Source organism: Podarcis tiliguerta (assembly GCF_965153285.1).
Source record: "Podarcis tiliguerta genome assembly, chromosome: Z".
Taxonomy (NCBI): Eukaryota; Metazoa; Chordata; class Lepidosauria; order Squamata; family Lacertidae; genus Podarcis; species Podarcis tiliguerta.
The window spans coordinates 14,779,683-14,801,017 of NC_139553.1; the positions used below are offsets into that span (position 1 = coordinate 14,779,683).

Consider the following 21,335-nt stretch of genomic DNA (forward strand, 5'->3'; position numbering starts at 1 on the left):
GAGACATGTACATCGGAATCTGCCTTATATGGCATCAGAATATTAGTCCATCTAGCTCAGTATTGCCTACACTTACCAGTAGCGGCTCTCCAGGGTTTCAGGCAGGGGGCATTTCCATCCCTACCTTGAAATGCTGGGAGTGAACCTGGAACTGTCTGCATGCAAAGCACAATGTTCTACCACCAAGCCACGACCTTTGAACTGTTAAGCTCCTACTTGGCCATTCCCCATTGCACTCAATGTGAGCTGTTAAAATTGTGTTCAGTTTTGGTTGAAGCGTGCCTTCCTACAGGAGTAGCCCACTGTCTTTTGCTCAACTTCAACCTCCTTCATCCCCTGGCCAGTGGCCATGCCATCTGCTGGGGGTCCTGGGAGATGAAGTCCAAAAAATTGTCTGTCGCTCCGCAGCTATATTGTGAGTGACACACACTTCTGTCTATCATGAGGGACCACGGAGTGCACCTCTGAGGGTCAAACTGCTGGAGAATCACAGCACCTGCTGTGGCTGCAGAGCCCGGTAGCTCATACTTGCTGCCTCACACATTATTTCTGCAGCTGTAGCGGTACTGAAGTGACTCTCTGGGGCGCAAGACTGGGCAATGTGTATGGAGGTCCTGGGCTGTCCAGATGACAATAACCCCCTCTCAGCCTCACTGATGTGGTCCAAAGGAAAGCAGAACAATACATTTGACACCAGCTTAGCTGCAGGAGTTGCCGGAAGGGGGCATACAAGACACCATCCAACCGTCTTAGGGACTCAACTCCAGATTTGTGTAGGGTTTCCTACTTAGCCTTTCCTTCTCCTGAAGATGTCCCACAGGGCAGCGGGTACAGATTGTTCCTCAGCGTTTCCTCTCAAAGTCTTTCTCATGAGTGAATGTAGTTGCAGGGCAGCAGAAGTTTAGGAACAGAGTTTTCCTTCTCCAAAAACACTAGCATTTTATTAAATGCTTATGTAAGAAAACCATTCAGACAAAATGGAAGCTGCTTAACAATTAGATTGCAAAACCCTTAGCTAAACCTTCCTTGCACTTGTTTACATAGGGATGTATAAGAGCATGAAAAGAGCCTGCTGGATCAGGCCAGTGGCTGACCGGATGCCTGTTGGAAACCCACAAGCACAAGGGACTCGCCCTCCTGCGGTTTCCAGCAACTGGCATCCAGAAGCAAACTGCCACCGATGGTGGAGGAAGAACATGGAAAGAGCCATGCTAAACCATTCCAAAAGAGGCCCCATTCAGTCCACCATCCTGCTCAAACAGTGGCCACACAGATGTGAGAAGCCTGGAAGCAGGACCTGAGCACAGTAGCTCTCTCCCCTCCTGTGGGTTTCTAGCAACTGGTGTTCAGAAGCATTGTCGCCGCCAACAGGAGGCAGAGCATGGCCACTGTGGCTAGAAGCCATTGATAGCTTTCTCCTCCATAAATCTGTACCATCCTCTTCAAGCCGCCCAGTCCACTAGGCCACTTCAGAGCAGACCCACTGAAAGAGGAGGTTAAGGGGTGATATGATAGCCATGTTCAAATATATAAAAGGATGTCACATAGAGGAGGGAGAAAGGTTGTTTTCTGCTGCTCCAGAGAAGCGGACACGGAGCAATGGATCCAAACTACAAGAAAGAAGATTCCACCTAAACATTAGGAAGAACTTCCTGACAGTAAGAGCTGTTCGACAGTGGAATTTGCTGCCAAGGAGTGTGGTGGAGGCTCCTTCTTTGGAGGTCTTTAAGCAGAGGCTTGACAACCATATGTCAGGAGTGCTCTGATGGTGTTTCCTGCTTGGCAGGGGGTTGGACTCGATGGCCCTTGTGGTCTCTTCCAACTCTATGATTCTATGAAATGAACAGTCATCACTAATTTAGGTGCTTTAATTTCAGTGAGTCTGTTCTGAGCAAAACCTCAGTTGGATATGTTCGTTCATTTCCTTTTCCTCTTTCTTCTTCCCTAAGATTTTATCTTCCTGTTCCAGGGAGCCAATGTGGAGTAGTGGTTAAGAGCGGTAGTCTCCTAATCTGGGGAACCGGGTTTGCGTCCCCGCTCCTCCACATGCAGCTGCTGGGTGACCTTGGGCCAGCCACACTTCTCTGAAGTCTCTCAGCCCCACTCACCTCACAGAGTGTTTGTTGTGGGGGAGGAAGGGAAAGGAGAATGTTAGCCGCTTTGAGACTCCTGAAGGGGAGTGAAGGGCGGGATATCAAATCCAAACTCTTCTTCTTCTTCCTCCTCCTCTTCGTAACAATACTGGCAGTTGCATGCCAAAAAATGGTGTTGTGGGGGCCACAGGGGAGAGACACAGAGTTAACAGGAAATATGCTACCAATGGCATAAATGCTTATTCAGCAAAGGATTGAAAGATGGGGGGGAGAGGCTACCGTCTTTGGTAGATTGGCTTCAAAGATGCTGGCATGTTGCTATGTTATGTAAAATCGCACCATCGTCACATAGATATGGTTAGGGATGCTGAAGGCCATGTAAGTTATTTTGGAAAGGTGGCAGGTGATCTGTGAGGGGGTTTTGCTCTGGAAGGGGAGAAATACTTTGGAAGGTGTGCGTCTCGAAGATTGTCAGTGCTGCCCCTAGGATGAGCTCAGGAGAAGACTGTAAGAGTGTGTGTGTATGTGTAATATATTACTTTTAATTGATTCAATTGGTATCCCACCCTTCCTCCTGAAGGAGCCCAGGGCAGCAAACACGTCAGTAATATATATATATATATAGCATTCTAAAAACAGTTAACAACAGTGATCGCATGACGCCAGGAGCAGTGTATTTCAGCCACTGAATGTCTAGGTAATACAGGAATGCTTTTAGGTTCCTCCTCGTTCTGATGGAGACAGGCACATCTTAACAGGGAGGGCATTCCACAAATAGGGAGCAGCCACTGACAAGGCCCTGACACAGATCACCGCTAACCAAGCAGCCCCTAGTGGCGGCACCAGTAACATCATCTCACCTGCCAGTCATACAGACCATGATGGCTCTGTCCAACTTTCGTGGCGTTCCTCTAAATACCAGCTGCTGGAAATTGCAGGAGGGCAGAGTTGCTGTTGTACTCAGGCTGGGCTTGTGGGCTTCCCATCGAGGCATCTGTTTGGCCACTGTGAGAGCAAGATGCTGGACTAGATTCACCACCGGCCGTATCCAGCAGGTTTTTATGATATTCGGGAAGGGGCTGTTTGTTTTAGACATTTTTGCTGTATGGTTGAATTTGGCTAGCTTCATTCACATCTCAGGAAGGGGAGGGGAGTTGCAACCCCAGAGAGCTTGGTGGCTATCAGTGCAAACTCAAGGATAAGACAGCACAGGCCCTGAATGTGGCTCTCTGGGTCCCTCTCTGGCCCTCAGGAGTCTCCCCAGGCCACCCCTCCCCTCCCTGGCCCCAAATATCTGAAAGATATTCTTCCCTACTGATACTTTCAGGCATTAAGATCAGCAGAGGGGACCCTCTTTATTTGTCCCACCACCCTCTTCAGCTTGGGCTGGTAATGATAAAAATTGGTTGGAAAGGCAGCTAGATAACTGATCTGTTTTTTCCCCTGGAAGTCTGGTAACCTGGAAAGGGTGGCCTCTGCTTGGGACATTTAATATGTGACTGCCTTAATGGCAAACACTTTTGGTACATTTGATCTGTTTTAATGGATGTTTCGTTTCAATGGTTTTTACTGTGCGTTTCCCCCATCTCTGTCCCCATGACAGAGCAATTCATAAGATGAATAAACAGAACTGAAGAACTGGGTATAAAATCTCTTTCAAAACTGCTTCATTCTTCTTCCCCCGCCCCCACTTTCTTCATCTGCTATAGAAGCTCCACAGCGATGACCCCCAGGAAGTGCGACGCAGAGCCACCATCTTGCAGACTGAATTCGAGAATTACGTCCACTCTAATGCAGAAACTGTTCAGCGGGCCAAAAAAGGTTAGGAGTCTTTTTGTTTTTGATAATCTTAGAATGTAATCTTTTTTTTAGTTTTAGCAGGAGAAGAGGGGATGATGAAAAACATTTTTTACTATTGCATCATTGAGTGGTGTTTCTTAAAACATTATTATATTTTATATTCCATCCTTCCTTCTGAAGGAGCCCAGGGCAGCAATCAGGGTAACAGAACACAATTAAAACTCCCCAAAACAACCTTCTGAAACCAACTAAAACCTTCTAATAGGTTTCGGTGAAATGCCATAGTGCTAACTCTGTCATAACCAAGTTCAGCTTTCAACAGCCAACCCTATATAGGGCAAGGACCATAGCTCAATGGTAGAGCATCTGCTTTGGAATGCAGAAGGTCTCAGCTGCAGCCCTCAGCATCTCCAGGTAGGGCTGAGAGAGCCTTATGTCTGAAATCCTGGAAAGCCACTTCCAGTCAATGCAGAGGACACCAAGCTTGATGGACCGATGGTCTGACCCTGTATAAGGCAGCTTCCTATGTTGTACACTTAGATGTACACCCTCCCCTCCTCGGCACGAGAAGGAATTCCACCCTCTTGCTTTAACCACAGTTAAGCTGAACACTGCAACTAAACTATGGTTAGTTGAAATCAGAAGCAAAATCATACTTTCCTGGGCGTCTCGGAAAGGTCTTTCCATCATGCTACTATGATTCAGCACAGGGGTAGCTGAACTTTTTAAGCCCAAGAGTGAATCTGCAAACATCACAGTCACAATTTGCAAACACAACAACCAATCACAAAAAGCAACATATTCTATTGGCTGCAAGAGAACACTGCTTTCAGGCCCATTTTCAGCAGGAGGAAGAGCCAGGAAGAAACCTTCTAAAGTTTGATCCCAAGGCCACTCTCCCCCCCCCCCTTTCCTTTTTCTACTCTGCTGTGGAACCATTGGCACACAACCAGTCCGGAATATGATTTCTCCCCTCACATCCCATTTTATGGACAAGGAAGCAGTGACCCTCCAAATTCTGCAGTCTCCAGGATTTGCTTGGTGGGACTGGGCATAATTGACCGGCAGGCATCTTCTTGGCCGCGTTCTACACCATCAACAGTGGCACAAGATATCAAGGGTGGGGGTGGGGAGAGGCTCTTACATTACCAAACCCATATTGGTGCTCGCAGTTTATGCAGTTGAGGGCTCCATAAAAGCAGATGCGATTCTCTTCTTCCGTGCCAGAGCCTGAACCTTTATGCAATGCTGGATGGCTGCAGAGGGAGAGATACCAGCCCTGCATTTCCCATGAATATCTTAAACGCTTCCCTTTCTCTCTCCCTCGCCCTCTGTGTTTTCCCAGTTTTGCGTCCCATGCAAAGGTGGCTCCTCCTTGCCCTTCCTCCATCGCCCCATCTTTCTTGCTGTCTGCATATGCAGGATTTCCAAACGCCGGCTGGCTTCCATAAACCTCCCTCCATTCTTCCTCCTCTGTTGAAGCCAAGGATGGTGAATAATTAACGCGGCAGCTGGCTCTCCTGTTTATGGCAGGAAATCAAACGGAAACGATGCCAAATGCACAGTTCTCTCTCTCTTTCTTAGCCTTCTCTCCCCACCCCAAGCTCTTCGCTTCAATTTATGTTTTGACCTGGTCGATGTTGTTGGTAGCCAACGTTGCCTCACAGAACCCCTTCCCAAAGGAGCGGCTACTTTTAAAAAAAATCTGGCTGTTCATCCTCACTCTGTTCTTTACGAAGGGCCCATAGCTCAGTGGCTAGAGCCAGGATGGAAACCCTTCTTGCAGTCCAAGGGCTGTGTTTCCTCCTGTAGAACTTTTCGGGGGAACGTGTGGAGACTTGACCACCACCGTTTTCCTAACTCTCTTTCCCTTGTGGCTGTGGGGGACGCGGGTGGCGCTGTGGTCTAAACCACTGAGCCTCTTGGGCTCGCCGATCGGAAGGTCGGTGGTTCGAATTCACGCAATGGGGTGAGGTCCCATTGCTCTGTCCCAGCTCCTGCCAACCTAGCAGTTCGAAAGCATGCCAGAAGTGCAAGTAGATAAATAGGTACCACTCCGGTAGGAAGGTAAACTACATTTCCGGGCGCTGCTCTGGTTTCGGTGTTCTGTTGCGCCAGAAGCGGCTTAGTCATGCTGGCCACATGATCCGGAAAAACTGTCTACGGCAAACACCGGCTCCCTCAGCCTGTAAACTAGATGAGCGCCGCAACCCCAGAGTTATCTGCGACTGGACTTAACTGTCAGGGTACTTTTTAGAGTATCTGCTTTGCCCACAGAAGGCCCCAGAGTTCAATCACCAGCATCTCCAGATGGTTGAGAACTCTTTGTCTGAAATCCTGGGGAGCTGCTGCCGGTCAGTGTACACAGTGCTGAGCTAGATGGACTAGTGGCCTGTGTGAAGCACCTTCCTACATTCCTGTTTGAAGCACCATGGCTTCATAGCAGAGCACCTGCTTTGCATGCAGAAGGTCCTGGTTTCAATCCAGGTAGGACTGGGAGAAACCTCCTGTTTGAGAGTTGCTGGAGAGCTGCTGCCGGTCAGTGTAGACAACACTGAGCTGTATGAACCAATGGGTTGACTCCGTATAAAGCACTGGGAATTGTGGGGGCAGATTTAAAATGGCAGGCACTGTGATTCTCCAACAGTTTGACTTCACCCCCAGAGGCGCACTCCATTGTCTTTCAAGACAGATGGATGCCAACAAGTAAAAAGGGAGGGAGGGAGGAGGAGGAGGAGGAGGAGGAGAAGCAGCAGCAGAAACCCAAAAATCTGAAAGTGATTGATTATACCCTTTTTAGCATGGATTGGGAATGCGCAAAATCAACAAATTTACTCCAAACCTTGATGACAAATTGACAATTTCAACTGCTTTTCATACATTTGACTTTTACGTGCCCAAAGATAATATGCAAAGTTATGCATTGCAGTGGTACCTCAGGTTAAGAACTTAATTTGTTCTGGAGGTTCGTTCTTAACCTGAAACTGTTCTTAACCTGAGGTACCACTTTAGCTAATGGGGCCTCCCGTTGCCGCTGCATGATTTCTGTTCTCATCCTGAAGCAAAGTTCTTAACCCAAGGTACTATTTCTGGGTTAGCGGAGTCTGTAATCTGAAGCGTCTGTAACCTGAGGTACTACTGTGTAGCTATACTCCAGATCCCACAGAACCAATCTGACAGAGGTGAAGTTACTTTGAATTGCATATAACCAAGTTCCACTGAGAGTGGCCCTATGGACCTAAGTGAGCCGTGTCCATTAGTTTCAATGGGGCTACGCTGAGTAGGACTAACATTGGATACCCCTCCCTCACCCTGCAATTCAAGGGATCTGTCATATTAGCTACCATTAGTATAGTTGCTGCCCTCCCCGCAAAGATTGACCACGGCATGCTCAATTCTGTGTTCTGGTGGGATGCACATTCAAACTGGGTGCAGTGAGAAAGGGGGGACCATTTCAGTCGTGGCTCCAGAATAACGTCCTAAAGGAGGTTTGCCAGCCATGTAGCTTCCTTGCTATTCGGGTGAGAGTCTCTATTGGTAGTTACCACATAGCTCATGTGCACTAGGAACTGTGCATTCATTATTGTAAATTCCCCTTCCAGCTGAGATCAGACAGCCTCCCCCCCCCCGCCTCCCTGCTGAACTTCAGACATTTAATGTAGACCTTTCTATTCAGAGTTATTCTGTGCCTTTTTATGGGGTGGGGATTACCTATGAACTTGGGTTGTTGTTGTTTTAATGCCACATTAATCTGATTGATTAATTGTTTTATTGATTGCTCTGTAAGCCTCTTGTGACCATCTATGGTCAGGGGAGACAGTGGTACTGAACCTGCTGGCTGCTTTTTTCATAGTTCTCTGCCTCTTTTTAAATAAGGTTTTTAGATAAAGGTTTCCCTGATGTTTTCTGTATTGTGGTCATTCGCCTTGAGCTCAGGAGGGGGAAATACAGGTGTGCATACCCATAAAAATGGCAGACTCTGACTTGTGTTTCCAGTTTTTTTTCCTCCTCCCTGCCCAATATGGACTAGGAACTTGCTTTGTGTGGTGGAGCAGGAAAGAAGCAGAGACATGTAGGCCAGCCCGGAGCATTTCTGTGCTTTGAACCGAGCAACTCTTGTCCATGTGGCTTTTGAACCACCTGTATGATGAAGTTGGGCCTGAAGTCGTGACTGAACATCTTAAAATATCAAACATTACCTTTAGAAAGGTTGGCAACTCACCCCCCCCGCCCCCGCCGGTAATTTCCCCTCTCTTTCTTCCTGTGTTCCCCCTCCCCCGCCAGACAGGTCTCTAAAAAATTGATGATGTGAAATGAGAAGAAGGGGTTGCAACGCTCTCTCCTTCGTTACTCCCTCATTGATTGGGAAATGGTGTTCGCTTTGCTTGGCAAACAGAGCTTTGATGGATTCCCAGAGTCCTTCCAGGAACTGATCTCGCTAAAATGACATTTTTATTACTGTTCGTAAACCCCAATCTCCTGCCACCCCTGAGAGATTAGGCTTAAGCTGTGGGCAAACGTGCTGGTCTAGTGACTCAGTGAGGAAGGGCAAAAGAGACTGGTGGGGGAGCAGTGTTAGGTTTCGATGCAGTTAAGGGACTGGGGTGGGGAGGCAGGGGTCTGAGATGAGGGTAGGGAGAGAAAGTGGGGAGGGGTCCTGAGCTGCATCGCTGGGATTTATTTGAAAACCAGAAATGTGAGAATTCTGGGGTGAGAATTGGAGGGGAACGAGAACTGGGGGCTAACCCTGCAAATCATGAAATCTTTAGTGGCCTCCTTCGCAAGTACAGCCATACCGCATGTTACATCCGCTTCATGTTACATTCTTTCAGGTTGCGTCCCGCAGTGACCCGGAAGTACCAGAAAGGGTTACTTCCGGGTTTCGCCGCTTGTGCATGCGCAGATGCGCAAAATGACGTCACACGCATGCGCAGAAACGGCAAATCACAACCCGTGCATGCGCAGACGTGCCGCTGTGGGTTGTGTTCTTTTCATGTTGCGAATGGGCCTCCGGAATGGATCCCGTTTGCAACCAGAGGGACCGCTGTCTACGTACCTACATAGTTTTATTTGTATGCCATCTTTCTACAGTTCAAACCACGCTCAAGGCGTCTTACAGCATGAAAAGAATTCATAACTACAACATAGCAGAAGTAGTCATGAACAATAAATAAAACATTTTTTAAAATACACAACCGGGCTGAACAGTTTCCACATAAATTACAAGATCTGAAATAAAAATTTTAAGAAAACCTCAACAGCGACAACCCGCCAAAACACCCCAGGCCAGGAATTTGTTAAGCAGCCTGAGCCCCTATATCTTATCTGGAGTTGGGCTATACCCCCAGGCCAGGAGGAAAATGGTGTGCAAGTCTTCCAGGACTCATAGCCAATAGTTTAGAAGTGCTTAGTGGACATTGCAGTAGCTGTCCCTATGGTGGCCTGCAAGAGTCACACAAGGCATTTGTTTGGTTTTTTAAAAGAAGTGTTCGTAATTTGATGGTATGTGACTGGCTTTCTGCATATGCTTAGTGGACATTGCATCTGTTTTGGAGGTGAGCTTGAGCTCAAATGAAGGGTGTCCCAACAGGGAGATAATCTCACCTGAGAGGCGTAATCCCTTTTGCAAAGGAAAATTCCCAACGGCCACATTCATTTTTCTTCCTCCCTTTTCCCTCCAGCTCTGCAGTCTTTCATCCGGTCGTATGCAACCTACCCAGCCAGCCTCAAGCACATCTTCCACGTCAAGTCTCTCCATCTGGGCCATGTGGCAAAGAGCTTTGGGCTCCGGGACGCCCCTAAGAATCTCAGTGCCACCTCTGCCTTCCCAAAGCAAGCAAAGAACCAGAAGCAGAAAAGGTAAAGGCTCAACTGTGCTTTCCAACTCAGTGTGCGGGTTTGACACAGCAATAATGGGAAACTGGTGGCCTTCCAGATTCGCATCAGCCCTTGCAGCTAACATGACGAGCCGCTGGGGATAATGGAAGCTGAAATGCAGGAGCCTGTGGAGGGTCACAGTCTACTCCATTCCAGATTGAAGCAGCAGCATTGCCTACTGCATAGAGCGAATGGAGGGATGCCTCTGTTTAGAAGAGACAATCCTTCAGGAAAAAGGGGAAATACCTCTTCTTCAATTTGGGGTGGGGAACCTGCAGCCCCTCTAGATGTGGTTGGACTACCCCAAGTCCCAACTGTACCAGCTAGCATGGCCCAATGGTCAGGGAAGAATAGGAGCTTATATTCTATATTCTATACTCTATATTCTAGAGCTTATACTCTATATTCTAGAGATTCCCCAGTTCTGCTTTAACCTGTAGAGCCATAGGGTGGCCTGGGCAAGACCCTTCCCCATTTCAGCTGTTCCTCCTCTCAATGCAGCAATGTACATCTACCCAAAGGAAGCCTTTCTGTGTTAACACTTGTTTTGTGTGCTTGCATACAGCATGATTGGTGCATGAGCAGAAAGGACCCCACACTCAATGCCAGACTCATGCACTCCTCTCTTCCTCCACCAGGAGGAGGTCTTTGCCAGAATTAGGAGTTCAGGAAGCTGCCTCATACTGAGTCAGACCATTGGTCCATCCAGCTCTGTATTGTCTACCAGGGGTAGCCCTAAGTGTGGTGCTTTTCAGCAGTTTTGGATGGCAGCACCCATCAGCCCCCAGCCAAGATGTCCAATGGTCCAGAGCGATGTGTCTGCCTCTCCTTGACCTGCTGCCTGTCAGTGTCATTGGGTCACCTCAGACTCTACCATTCAGTGGATAAAATCCTAAATAACTTAGGCCAAACATATCTGAGGGACTGCCTCCTTCCATACTGACCCTCTTGGGTGCTGACATTGGCAGAGGGGACGCTCTTGGTAGTTACACCACTAGGTTGTGACGGGTGGCAGCCAAGGAGAGGGCCTTGCTTGTCTGTAACAGACCCTAAGCTGTGGAACTCCCTCCGCAAAGGGCTTCTTCACTCTACAGGCGGATGCTGAAGATGCATCTCTTTACCCTGAGACACCTGAGATGTGCCTTTTCAGGGCCCTGCCATTCCTGTGACCGTAATCTGTTTTAAACTTTTGAATCCTGAATTTTAAAGTGTTGCAGCCTGCCCTGGGACCTGCTTTTTGTCATCATCATCATCATCGTTTTAGAGTGTGAGGAAATCCAGTCTCTCTGCACCTTTCTGAATCCTCACCACTCTGCCACCACGTTTATTCCCAAGCCATGAATGCTCTCCTCTTTTAGCATTCATGTTTAGATAAGAGGCCCTATCGGATTGCTCTTTTTAAAAAATCTTCAACTGTGGGGTGTTCTTTTTAAGTGTGCTTTTCTTTTTCTAAATCATACTTTTTAATCCATGCATATATACTGCTCTCTAAACCACCTTTGCTTTAATTCAAAGAAAACCATGTTAAGAAACAACTCCCAAACGACTTTCTTCTTCTTTTCCTTCACTTTCTTTCAATTTCTTCCCTTTCTCTTTCTTTGCTGTTTCGTTCTTGACCTTTTCTCCCAAGCCCACCTTCCTTTTCGCAAATATCTGTGTTGCTTTTCTCAGTTTTTCCTTTTATTTCTTTCCTTGGGTCCCTCTCTTTTTTTTTGTATATACTCCATTCCTGCAAAATTGTTTCAAAAAACCAACAACGCTCCAATCTGCGCAAAGCGTCGGCTGTTCAGTTATAAAGGCCCCCTTAATCCATGTCACGATTTGCTGGGGCCGCTGACATCTTTAGCTCGGGCCATCCGAGAAGCAAAATTAAAGAAACGGAGTATGTTTTTGGGGGGGGGGGTGCAGGAGGATTGGGTGGGGGACGGGACCCACAGAGCAGTTGTTGGGAGGGGATTCAGGACTAAACGCATTGTCCCTGCCTTTTTTCTCCCTGCGGGACTGCTTCTGCTCACCCTCACCAGCAGATGGGCAGCAGGACAGGAATGCCCCAGCGAGCAGGGGATTTAACGGAGCTTTATTTAGCTAAGAATAGCCTGATTAGCTGATAAAGAGCATGTAAGATGGTATGGGGCAGGCTTTGATGTCTCCTTAGCCCAGCAGGGAACGGGGTGATGACTGACACCAGCAGTCTCACTGGATTACAGCAGGTGGGGACAATGTCTCCCTCTGTTCCTGAGATGTTGTTTCTCTGTTAAAGCTATCCCCCCCCCCTTCTTTTCCAGAGGTGGCGTGTTAGGGGGGCCTTTCCTTCCCTCCCAGTTGGGGAGGGAGAAAAGCTTGCATTGCCATTTCCACAAACTTAGCAGAGAGCAAAAACTGGACAGCAGCTCGGGAGCCATCAGGAGAGATGGGGGTGATTAATGTTTCCAACCAACCCCCTTCCTGATCTAAAGAGAGCCAGTGGGTGGCATCTTGGAACAAAGAGACCCACCAAGTTCAGATCCCTATAACCAGTGCTATTTTTTTTAGAAAAAGAGGTGCCGGAACTCACCCTGAATGCCTCCCTCGTTCTCTTAGAACGGCAATGGCACCCACCCGAGAGGTGCCGGGACAGAGCTCCAGTGAGTTTCTGGGCCAAAAAGAAAGCCATGCCTGTTATACTGACCTGATCTGCCTAACCTGCCTCACAGGGTGGCTGTGAAGATTAAAGGTGGGAGAAGCAACTCGGCATTCCTGAGCTCTTTGGGCAAAGAGCAGGATAAAAATTAGGAGTAAGGTTATTATGCCCCATCCCTCTTCTCTAAGCTGCTGTTTCGTCCCACTGGGAGAGATATTCATGGAAGTACTGTCATTATCCCTACAGGAATATAGTACAGTGGTACCTCAGGTTAAGTACTTAATTCGTTCCAGAGGTCCGTTCTTAACCTGAAACTGTTCTTAACCTGAAGCACCACTTTAGCTAATGGGGCCTCCCACTGCTGCCGCACCGCCAGAGCACGATTTCTGTTCTCATCCTGAAGCAAAGTTCTTAACCCGAGGTACTATTTCTGGGTTAGAGGAGTCTGTAACCTGAAGCGTATGTAACATGAAGCGTATGTAACCCGAGGTACCACTGTAGATTCATGAGGGGTGTGTACTTTTGATCAGAGGTGTTTCCAGATTGATCTTTTTAGGGCTTTCGTTAGGGCTCAGTACATTTGTTTTCTTTTTTTAAAAAAACCAAACAGGTTAAAACATTAATAGCAATGGGTCTAATGGATTATGGGATTATATCCAGTCAAGTTTTATTCAAAGTAGACCCACTGAAATTAATGTACATAAGATGGTTGTGCCAATCAATTTCAGGGGGTGTACTCTTGAGGAGGGCTTACATTATATCTATTCCTTTGCTTTGGGGTGAGGGCACTGGGCTGCTTAAAAAGATACGCAGCATGATTTATATACCACTTAATCAACAAAACCCTCCAAGCAGTTTAAGTAAAACAAAGCTTTTAATCCTGATAGATTTTGCCTTTGATCACACCCTTCCTTGGAATGCACCCCCTGAAAGGTTGACTGGGTTTGAATACAGCCCTGACATTGCAGGTGGTTCCACGCCCCTTACCTAAGGGGGTCCCTCCTTCCTACTCTCTCTGCCTGTCACTGTCAGAATACCAGGTACTGGTAGATCCACCTCATACATTTGAAGCACATCCAGTGTGCATTTAAGGCACATGATTCCCCCCCCCAGAGGATCCTGGGAACTGTAGTTTAAGAATGCTGTGAATTGTACTCTGTGGTGGGACTTCAGTTCCCAGGATTCTTTGGGGGAAGCTATGCACTTTACACATATGATGTGGATCTGGTTGTGTCACCTGTTAAGTATTAGGGAACTATGCTTCCCTCTCCACCCCATGAGTAGTTTTTCATTTTTAAATTCATATTCAAGTAGATGCAGGTTTTAATTGGATTGTTAATAGATAGACGGTCTAACACTTGTGATTAATTGATCTAAAATTTCTTTTAAGTGGATAACAGTACCATTATTTTAAAAAGAATTTCTGGAGGGTATAATTCCAAGCTGAAAGGTCTGGCAAAAAAACCCCCTGTTGCCTGCTGTTTTCGTTATTTTTACAGGATTTTATATTCTGAAACTTTTGCTGCTTTGCATAATTTATTCTGGCTTGCCTAGACACAGGGTGGGGGTGGGGAGAGAAACTAGTCAGAGGCATGAAACCCCACACTCTGAAAACATTATTCAGTCCCCCTATCTAGCTGACTATCTATCCCAGCTCCCCAGATCTCCCTACATATTGCTCACAGGTTTGGAAGTATGCCTAATTTATTTTATTATTTAGGTAATTTTATTTATTCATTCATTCAGCCAGTCATAAAATTTTAATACTGCTTAATATAATAAGTCTCTATGCGGTTTGCATAAAAATATACCCAATAACATTTAGTAAAAAATCCTAAAAACTAGATTAAAAAACAGAGCAAAGCTCTACATCACTCTCCCACACACAAATAACAAATAGTTTGGCCTCCATAAGGACTAGAAACTTGCTCAGTTTTTATTATTTCTAATTATTTTAATGAAAGCAGATATTCTTCAGAAGCTGCATCCTGCACCCAAAAACGTATTTGTTGGTAGTGGTGGTTGTGGTGTCTGCACAGGTAAGCCTGTGTGGAGTTGGCACAGCTGTGGAATGTGTAATTTTTCTCCCTGTGTTAAGAATCAATACCTCAGAAAGGCATGATCCATGTAGTACAGAGTCCTTTACTATATCTGAAATCTGGCCCTGAAATTTTGCCTGATTATTCTTATTTTTAAAAAGAAGAAATATGTCCAAGACTAGGCATATTCTACAAGTACAAAAACAGTGGTTTGTCTCCAGTTAACATACTCAGAGTAGACCCATTAAAGTTAATGAGCCTAAGTCAGCATGTGTATTCATTTCAAGCGGTCTACACTGAATATAACTAACACTCTATACAACTCAATATTTCTTCTCAAATTGTTTTGTTAAAAACAAAACCAACAACTATGGGTTTATAGTCCTTCAGCTTGCATGATCAAAATGAGAGCAGGCCTCAAATTTTAGCTTTTGCAGATTACTCCCAATTGCCCCCAATACAGAGCGATCAGGTCTAATTAAACGCAAGTCACACACAGCCTCTTCTGCATTGCTTTTTGAGTAATGAGAGAGAAGTTGGCCCTTGTCAGGGACAAACATGTGGAAGAGGGTTGTGAGAGAGAAAGAGAAGTACATTGCATGAGCAGACCTAACATCCTAACGCTCTTTGAACTTTTCTCTTTGGCCAGAATTTTTTTTAAAAAATTTTTTTGGGAGTGGGAGGCACAGCCCCCTTAGAGGACGGACTCTCTCAGGCAAAGAAGCCCTCCCAGGCCAAGCTGCAGCTGCAGAGCTTTCCCCCTGCAAAGCAATCTCCTCGTCGTCAGATTGGAGTCCTTTTTCAGCTGCCAATTTCCTTGTGGCATTTGCTGCTTCCTTAATATCACTTAATTAGTGGCAGGGAAAGCTTGGAGCCTGGCCCAGGGAGGAATTTGGGGCGTTTTTTCCCTCCTCTGGATGGTGCTCTGCTGCAGAAATAAATAGAGTCCGGCTGGCGGGGGGAGATTTGAGACTAGAGAAGAGTTGGGCCAAGGGAGAGGCGGGTATCATGGAGGGAGAGGGCTATCAATGGCTACCAACCACAGTGGCTATGCTGTTTCCCCACAGTTGGGGGCAGCAATGCTTCTGAATGCCAGTTGCTGGAAACTGCTTAAGGAGAAAGTGTTCTTGTGCTGAGGTCCTACTTGCTTGTAGCTAGGCTTGTAGTTAGCCACTATAAGAACAGGATCCTGGACTAGATGGGCCATTGGCCTGGTCCATCGGGCTCTTCTCATGTTTTTACAATATAAGAGGCTTGATGGGTGGTTTGAGACAGAGGCATAGTTAGGGGGCACACTGGGTGCCACACCGCAAGGAGCAACACTTACTGCGGGGCCTGCAGTGCACCCAAGCCACATGTCTCTCCTGGGAGTGACACAGTGGTTTGGGCGCTTGCAGGCTCTGCCATGCCCAAAAGGGCAGTGTGGGACTTGTGTCTGCCTGCTGCCTCCCCCTTAGTTCCCTGGAGGCTCCGCGGCATGCCCCGCCCTATGGGTAGCCTGCCCCGCCCCCGGGTGCAGGGTGCATGCTGCCCCAGGCGGCCGAGCGGTTAGCTACGCCGCTGAGCCTCAGTAGGGGACCCACAGCTCTTTTCCATCAGTGCATTGCTCCCTGCCTAAATGTTCTGCTTCATATTTTCTCCTTTCTTCACCCTTTTCAACCTGGATGGGGAATCTGCAGGTGTCTACATCATGGGCAGTCCAAATTTGCAGTCCCAAAAGTCCCACCATCATCCTTGACTGTTGGCCCGGGGCTGAAGGGATTTGGAGTACAACACCAGGATTGGGCCATAGGTTCCCTATGTAATGTTCTCAACTCTGTTTCCATTATTTTTTCCCTAGACTGCACCTCTGCTTGTGCCTTTCAGATGTTGTTGGATTCCAACTCCAGTCAGCCCCCAAACCCCGCCAAAGAGCATGGCCAGTAGCCGGGGATTATGGGTGCTGGAGTTCAGCATGGGCCTCTGAGGCCAGGTGATCCCAGTTCAGGAGTGGCCTAAATTGGGTATAAGCACTCCTATTTACAGAAGTCACAAGACTCCAGGGACCAGATGTAATCTAGGAGCACACCCAGACTATATAGTTTTCCCCTTCAAAACGATGTACAGCCCCTTAGAGCATACCTGGGGGTTGACCAGGTTGGACCTCACCAAGGGTCCAGGCCCAGGGTGTGTGTGCAAAATATGTGCTTCTCCACCCTGGCTCGGAGTGGCTAGGAGCCCACTTTCCCACCCATGCACTCCCTGCGCTGCTCTGGGCAGCCAAGGTGCAGTAGTTTCGAGGGGGGTGCACTGGTACAGCTCCTTGTGATGGGTGCAAGGGAGCCTAAGTATGTCTCTGCTTCTGAGAACAAGTTCTTCATCTAATTCCCAGAGTCACAAAACACCCTCCAACAGTATGGCATCAGGTTTGTGAGGAAACAGACTCTCAGGCCAAGTTTGGCCCATGGGCCAGAGGTTCGTTCCCCATCCCTGACCCTAGGAAGGAGTCGCAGATTGCAGCATTACTGGACCTTTTGCCCTGCAGGCTGCCCCTTTCGCCTCCACCAGTGTGTTGATGCTGTGTCCTGATTTGATGAGAACATACCTTTTTTTAAAAAAAAAAATCTTTCCGAGATATGCCTTTCAGCGTCAGCCAACGTTGCCATGTAGTGGAGACATCTGCTAGGTTGTCTGAAGGAGCATATCTCAGTTGATAGATGCTATGCCCCACTCCTACTGCTGCCACCATCCCTCCCCGTATGACACTCCCATCCCCCCCCCTTCACAGCACACATCAGCCACAGATGGCTCATTTGACTCAGTGGGTAGAAAAGCAGGTGTTCAGATAGCATTAAGCCAGAGGTATCCAAGCCTCATTGCTTGGCACTGCCAGCCACCGGATGGGGCAAGCAGTGAGGAACCTCCGTCAAATGGATTGACGGCATGATCCGTGTTGAAAACAGTCCCTGATAAATGGCGGCCTCTTCTCCAGAGACGCACCACGGGTCCAAGAGGGGCGAGCGTCACCACTGCGATGAGTTTTTGGCAATTCAGGGCTGGCTGTGTTGCATGTGCATCAGCAAAAAGAGCATTTGAGCCCACCACAGGGCTGTTGTCGCTTCCCACCCTTATTTGTGACAGTCTGTTTTTGTTTTGTTTTTAAAGCCATTCTCCTGCACTCAGTAGCTAATATCTCCCAAAGTAGTGTACAAAACTACATTTAAAGACCATCAGTAGTATGTGATGTTAGACTTAGAGCAGACCCATCAACTAACCTGGGTAAATTAATTTCAGTAGATCTACTCTGGGTAGAATTTAACTTGAATGCAACCCTGTAAATCCACCTAAAAATAAATGACGAAAGCAGCAGAATTAATATCCCAGCCAACTCAAAAGCTACTTGGGAAATAATGGCCTTGACCTGCCTTTTGATAGGGCAGCAGAGAGGTAAAGGAAGGACATTCAGACCTCCTGGGGGAGTTCCAAAGCATGAGGGGATGCAACTGAAAAGACCCTGCAGCCTGCTGAGGGTCTCACTCTAAAATCTGCTAGGAAGAGATTGCAGTGGTGTATGTTTATTTATTACCTTTACATCCCACCTTTCCTCCAAGGAGCTCAAGGTGGCATGCAAGGTTCTCTCTCACCTCATTTCATCCTCACAACAACCCTGTGAGGTAGGTTAGGCCTTGGGTCCTTTTACCCAGCAAGTTTCATGGCTGAGCAGGGATTCGGATCCTGGTTTCCTGGGTCCTAGCCCAACACCCTAACCACTGGCTTTCCTGCGTGTTGCCTCCATCTTCTCCCCAAAACAACCATGTGGGGTAGGCTGAGGCAGGTGCAGCACCCATTCCAGGGCAATAGCCAAGACCCCTCTCTAAGCCTATTTAAAGAAAATTCAGCTAGGCACTCCATGCAAGATCTGACTTCCCATTTTCATATCCCACCCTCCCCTCAGTGTAGTGCTGCTCCAGAGCAGGGATGGAGGAACAACTGGCCCTCCAGATGTTGTTGGACTCCAACTCCCATCAGCCCCAGCATCCAGCATGGCCAACAGTCGGGGATGATGGGAGATGTAGTCCAGCAACACCTCGAGGCAGCACTTTGGCCGTCCCTTCTTCTCTTCATCACTAGAAGAACAGTTGTTCTAGTGAGGCAAAAATATTGGTCCTGCCATTTTGAGACAGCCGAAAAATCCATTTTACATTGTTTGTTGTTGTTGTAATTATATACTCGTGTTTCTTCCAAGATGGGATCAAGGCAGCTTCGAACATTTAAAAACATCACTATGAAATGCAAAGTGATACAAAGGAACTAGTTAATAACAATAGCACATTTAGAGCCAGCCATTCAAATCCACTTTGCCCTGACCATAGCCCAGTGATCAGCATCGCCTGCACCTTAGTTTTCAAAGGCTCATCTGAACAGGAAGGTCTTTTCCTGCCAGCAGAAGGAAAGCAAAGAGGGAGCCAGTCTGACCTCTCTGGGGAGGGAATCCTACAATATAGGACGTGCTCCAAACCCAAGTCCCTCTTATAACAGTTCCTGAAGAGAGGGGCTGGTGGGCAGGTGCAGCATATCACATCCCATATATTTACTATTGGAAAAACAAGGGAGCTCTTTTTTAAAACATGAGAGTTGAGCGAAGATATGAAATGCCTCCGTGGTTCAGCTGTGCTTTGCTTTTTCCTCATGTGTGAACTGCTGTTCTCTTTCACCTGCACACCTGTTGTGCATTCACACCTCAAGGATATCTGCATTAAGGCTTGCTTTTGAAAGAGGGAGCTGTATCTTACCATCTCTTTTGAGAAAGAGAGAGAGATATTAGGATTCTGTTGACCCTAAGTGTATACTCGAGATGGATTTTCAAGGTAAGAACTCAAGGAAGGAGACTAAGCCAGTGGAGTCCGATCCGACAGGATGAATGGAGCTCTTTTCCCTGCACCAACCTCATTCCATCCTTGGCCAGCTCCCTACCTGGATATTCTGGGGATTGAATCTGGGACTTTCCGCTTGCAAAGCATGTGTTCTGTCACCACATTATTGTTCTACATCTAAAAATAAAGTAATGTTCCAGCCTTCATGATTCTGGGGTCTTCTGCATGCACTGCCGAAGTCCTAATCTCCCCCGTCCCCACAACTGCTATTTAATTTTAGAAAAACAAACAAACTTGCATATGTTAATCATGTAATGAATGGCACATCTTGTTTGGCCCAAAATTCCACTTTGGTGAGACTTTCTTCAAAGTGGGAACGTTGAGGAGTGCATACTTAAATTTTAAAATCCAACAGTGTCTCCTTGTAAAACCAAATCCTTTAAAAAGTTTTCTCCTTCCTTATCTCTCTCCTTTCTTTTGCCCAGGCGTGAGTTTCTTCTCAAGAAAACTCGGGGCAAGCGCCGTCTGGCCGAAATCTTGCAGTCTGAATACTCGAGTGGCTTGGACATGGTTGCATCTAAGGTCAAGAGGAAGAAAAAGCTGGCCAGCCTGGAAACTGAAAGATGAGCCAGAAATTCTCAGCCTCTCCCAAGACAGCTGAGACTCACGGTAGCTGCAATCTGGGAGCATCACCAAAAATTGAGGTGCTTCTTCCTCCACAACCCCCTTTTCAAAGCCTGCTCCAGGGAAAGGAAAGCAAAATTCAGAACAGCATTGTCCTGTATGAAATTTAAGGTGTGCTGATTGTAACAGCTTTTAACCAGAACTTTCTTTTTTGGGGTGTTGGGTTCTGAATGCAGAGTGGAGCCTGCAACCCCTGAAACAGTGGTAATGGTGAAAGTGGTGGCCCGCCTATTTTTATTCATTGTAATTTTTTAATCTGAGGCGCCTTAGGAAGAACTTTATTCTTGAAGGATGCTGTAGAAATATATTGAATGAATGAATAAATAAATGGAAAAGTGTGTGCGCGCACACACATATGTGTAAACCTCTTTGACTTCTTCAGTCTGCTTTACAAAGGATGGATGGCAGACTCCAACTCCTATCAGCTCCAGCCAGCATAGGCCAAAAGCCAGGGTTCCCCATTCATTGTACAAAGATAAGGGTTGCACCCATTGCTCTGCCCATGCCCATTACAGTGGTACTTCTGGTTACGAACTTAATTTGTTCTGGAGGTCCATTCTTAACCTGAAACTGTTCTTAACCTGAAGCACCACTTTAGCTAATGGGGCCTCTCGCTGCTGCTATGCAATTTCTGTTCTCATCCTGGAGCAAAGTTCTTAACCCAAGGTTCTACTTCCGGGTTAGTGGAGTCTGTAACCCGAAGTGTTTGTAACCCGAGGTGTTTGTAACCTGAGGTACCACTGTACTGGTATGCCACAAGGGGAGTGTGGTCTTCTGGCAGTGAAAACCTTTCCATGCCGCTGTTTTAGAGCTTGAAAAGATGAGGAAAAACCATCAAAAATATCAGAGGGCTGAAGGATGTTTATTTATCAGAAGGATGGGCTGTCCAACTGTGACACAGAGTGCCTTGAAGATGGTGGGCTCTTCTTGGCTAGAGGTTTTTCAGCAGAGACTGTGACACACACACACATCCCCCCCGCCCCGGTCAGGGTACTGTAGCCAGTCATACAGAGATACACCATGACGCCTCCTCAGAGGACAGATTATTCTTTGCATCTTTGAGGGTGATTTGAGTGATTCAGGTATACAGATACACAATCCTAGCAGAGGCAAGTTAAAAGGTCTGGAAAGCTGCCTTATTGGGAAGACCATTGCCCCACCCAGCTCAGCATTGTCTACACTGACTGGCAGTGGCTTTCCAGGATGTTACACGCAAAGCAGAATCTTCACCACTGAGCTAGGGCCTTCTCCAAGGACAGTGAGTTAAACAGAGATGCAACTGACAGCATCCTCCATGTGCTTGCTTTTGTGTTTCCATGATTTTTCAAATCCATTTATTTCTTGTGGCTCAATAGTTCTGGAATTTCTG

At 47.1% G+C, this 21,335-nt stretch overlaps 1 protein-coding gene across 1 annotated transcript in view; it reads left to right on the forward strand.

Moving 5' to 3' along the window:
* The window catches only part of DDX31 (DEAD-box helicase 31), a 65,258-nt gene extending 44,924 nt beyond the window's left edge, over positions 1–20,334 (forward strand). Inside the window, exons 18-20 of the mRNA XM_083423636.1 lie at positions 3,803–3,914; positions 9,575–9,752; positions 19,768–20,334. Coding sequence (XP_083279762.1) covers positions 3,803–3,914; positions 9,575–9,752; positions 19,768–19,909 — 432 coding nt within the window. The 3' untranslated portion in view covers positions 19,910–20,334. The remainder of the gene's footprint in view (positions 1–3,802; positions 3,915–9,574; positions 9,753–19,767) is intronic.
* Positions 20,335–21,335: the final 1,001 nt, after the last annotated feature.